This window comes from Sapajus apella, unplaced genomic scaffold (assembly GCF_009761245.1).
Source record: "Sapajus apella isolate SASKATOON/1434 unplaced genomic scaffold, GSC_monkey_1.0 scaffold26, whole genome shotgun sequence".
In the NCBI taxonomy this organism is placed as follows: Eukaryota; Metazoa; Chordata; class Mammalia; order Primates; family Cebidae; genus Sapajus; species Sapajus apella.
Window position 1 is genome coordinate 3,676,581 of NW_022436966.1, and position 3,521 is coordinate 3,680,101.

The 3,521-nt window shown below is 54.4% G+C and overlaps 1 protein-coding gene across 1 annotated transcript; it reads left to right on the plus strand.

Moving 5' to 3' along the window:
• The first annotated feature begins 268 nt into the window (after positions 1 to 268).
• On the plus strand, positions 269 to 2,450 carry ASPRV1 (aspartic peptidase retroviral like 1). The gene is given in 2 exon segments (XM_032291850.1): positions 269 to 899; positions 902 to 2,450. Coding segments are annotated over 2 exon segments (1,134 nt in total). The 5' UTR covers positions 269 to 761; the 3' UTR covers positions 1,898 to 2,450.
• The last annotated feature ends 1,071 nt before the right edge of the window (positions 2,451 to 3,521 follow it).

Sequence of the window (3,521 nt, forward strand, 5' to 3'; positions counted from 1 at the left end):
CCGGCATCACCAACATGGTGGACATTTTCCCTCTCAGAGTGAAAAGGGAGTGAAATTCTGCCGTGATCTTTCCATAAATAACCAGGTTGGGGAGTGGGAGAGGAAGGCCTGCAGCACCTGGGGAAGGCGCCCTTGGAAAGGTTCCTGGAAATGGAGAGGGGCCGGACAGGTTGGAGACAATGCTCGTGGAGCCCAGGATGGCCCCCCCCAGAGTTGGGCGGCTAGCCCCCTGCCTCTGAATCAGGGGTGATCAATGATGGAAAATTACTGCAGCAATTGAGTCCTTGTAAAATGATTGTGAACGTGTGTGTTTGTGTGTGTGTGCGCACGCACATGCGCGTGTCCTCACTCACTTAAAAATGACCATTTCTGTGCATTCTTGATTCTAGGACCCTCTTCTGCCTCCCTCTCCAAGAAATCCCATAGGACCCCGTGTACCTGATTTAGAACGTGTGAGAGACACTTCCCAGTGCCTGGCACGTGGTGGGAGCTCAGCACATGTAAACTCCTTTCCTCTGACCACTCAAAATGGCCACCTGTGGGGCAGGCCAACAGGGGCTTCCCCAGTCTCAGAGCTGATGGGCATCTGGTCCCTGCCTCCCCCTTCCTTCTCTGGCTGATGACAAATACCTGAATGTCATCACATCCTCTGTGTCCTCATCTGTTATTCTCGGACACAGGCAGGGGAGGGTATGGAGTAGTCCCCCTTCAACAGAGGCCGGCCTTTCTTGGGATGTGGGCTGGCTGGTGTTGGTCCGAGGATGGATGCTGAGGGTGAGGCACTCATCCTGCTAGTCGGGCTGGATGCTGGCAGGAGGGTGGGGCGAGGAGGGGCGGAGCTTCCAGAACAAAGGAGAATAGGGAGCCCGGGAGCCAGCATCAAAAAGGCTCTGCAGAGCCCAAGCAGCCCACAGCACTGCCTGCCTCTGCCCAGCCATCAGCCAGCCAGCCGAAGGCGCCTGCTCCCTCCTGCTTGCCCAAGGCCGGGCAAGTCAGCTCCACTCTGCTTCGAGAGGCCCTGTTTTCCAGCGTGATTGCGCCGACACTGCTCTGTGGCTTTCTCTTCTTGGCGTGGGTTGCTGCTAAAGTTCCAGAGGAGAGCAGCGGGATGGCCGGGAGTGGAGCCAGGAGTGGAGCCAGGAGTGAGGAAGGCCGCCGGCAGCATGCCTTCATCCCAGAACCCTTTGATGGAGCCAATATCGTCCCAAACCTCTGGCTGCGACGCTTTGAAGTCATCAACGACCTCAACCATTGGGACCATATCACCAAGCTAAGGTTCCTGAAAGAGTCCCTCAGAGGAAAGGCCCTGGATGTCTACAATGGGCTCGGTCCCCAGGACCAAGGAGACTACGAGATTGTGAAAGAGACCCTCTTGAAGGCCTTCGGGGTCCCTGGGGCCGCCCCCAGCCACCTGCCCAAAGAGATCGTCTTTGCCTACAGCATGGGTAAGGGCTACTATCTCAAGGGGAAGATTGGCAAAGTGCCCGTGAGGTTCCTGGTGGACTCTGGGGCCCAGGTCTCTGTGGTCCACCCGAGCTTGTGGGAGGAGGTCACCGATGGCGATCTGGACACCCTGCAGCCCTTTGAGAACGTGGTGAAGGTGGCCAATGGTGCCGAAATGAAGATCCTGGGTGTCTGGGATACAGCGGTGTCCCTAGGCAAGCTGAAACTGAAGGCACAGTTCCTAGTGGCCAACGCAAGTGCTGAGGAAGCCATCATCGGCACCGATGTGCTCCAGGACCACAACGCTGTCCTGGACTTTGAGCACCGCACCTGCACCCTGAAAGGGAAGAAGTTCCGCCTGCTGCCTGTGGGAGGGTCCCTGGAAGATGAGTTTGACCTGGAGCTCATAGAGGAGGAACCCTCCTCAGAAGGGTGGCAAGAGCTCTCCCACTGAAAAGCCTCCTTTTCTTTACCCTCTTAAATATTGGTGGGAAGACCCACTGGGGGGAGGGGCACATATCCTCAGGGGAGTCACTGGGCTTGGCCAATCCACTGTATCAACTCTTGCCCTTCCCCCCGCCTCCCTCTGCAGGGGCCTTAATCTGCCCCTGGTTGGGGAGGCTTCCACTGAACAGGCACAGGTGAGGGAGAGCAGGCTGGCTTTAGAGGGACAGGGTCCCCATGGTCATCAAGCTGCTACTGATGCAAAGACTGGACGGCTGGAAGAGCTCCCAAGGAAGCTAAAATATTTGTCTTTGAAAGAACTGTGGGACCCCTCAGATCCCCTGAGGTATGGCTTGCTTACTCTCTGGTCCTCAAAGCCTGCTCAGCTGGGCTGGGTCCTGGCTGCAGGGTCTTGGTGAGGGTCACAGTTGCTCTGGGACACCTCCCTGAACAGCCTTTCCACCTGGACAATGGTATTTTCTTTCTGTCATTTGCTTTGAAATCCATTGTGCCTTGTGCCAATAATTCAATTGCTGCAAACACCAATAAAGATTGATTCAGGAGAAAACCATGTAATGTGTTGATTGAGGATGAGTGGGATGTGAGAGGGTGGGGAATGCAGGGAGTCAGTGTCAGAGACAAGGGAGATTCAAGTGTCTACTGAGGGCCCAGCTGGAGGTATAAGAATATATCCACAGTGACGGCACGTCTTGGATTTTCTAAGACAGTGTCAGCATAAAATATTTGACTTATTCCCTATAGAATTACTCTCATCATTTTGAATCGACATAATTCCTCTAATTATTTCCATCTGTAGTATTTTAGCATACAAATTGCCCCTATACCCCACAGTGGCTCTAAAGTTATATGTGAGCTGTCTTGATTGGAGATTGGGAAATTATGATTATGATCAACAGGAAAGTATCTGCTGGGCTAATAGTTTCTTGCAGCTGTCCGGGAGCAAGAACTTGGAGGCAGAAAGCAAGGCCAGGAGACAAGTGTTGACTTGCGTGGGGCAGCAAAAGGGCGTGCTGGAGGACGGGGGAGGTGGTGAGAGGTCAGCTTCTCCCTGGAGGGACCTGGAACAGAGCCTGAAACTGGAGCGACCTGATGGAGGGGGTGGACATTCCCAGATCTGGAACTGGGGTATGCATCTTTTTTAGGGGCCCACCTCTTATTTGCTTCCAAATTCCTGTTTCTTTTTCTGGAATGCAGCAGGGCTGGGAATCTGAAAGTCCCCAACTCAAGGGGAGAAGCTCAGTGGACAAAAGTCTCCACAGAGGAGCCAATTTGTTCCAAATCTCAGGCCTCTCCACCAAGCACATCAGGAGAGCCTGTTCTCAGGGCAGGTTGGCCTGCATCCTCCAAACTGTGGGCCCAGGAAGATTGGTGCAAGGTCAGAGACCCAGACATGCAGGGATCCGGGTCCTCTTGATGGGGGTGTGAAGGACCATTTTCCATCCTCCAGGGTGGAAGGAGCCTCTCAAAGTTCCCATCTGGACAGCTCCTGAGGGAAAGACAGAAGGCAGGGGTGAAGCCCCTCGACTTTTTGAAGCTGATCTGAGCCAGGATCAGCTGCTCCTCCCTGGCCCTTCTTCCCTTCGATTCCAGCTGTGATGCTCCTGGGAACCTGG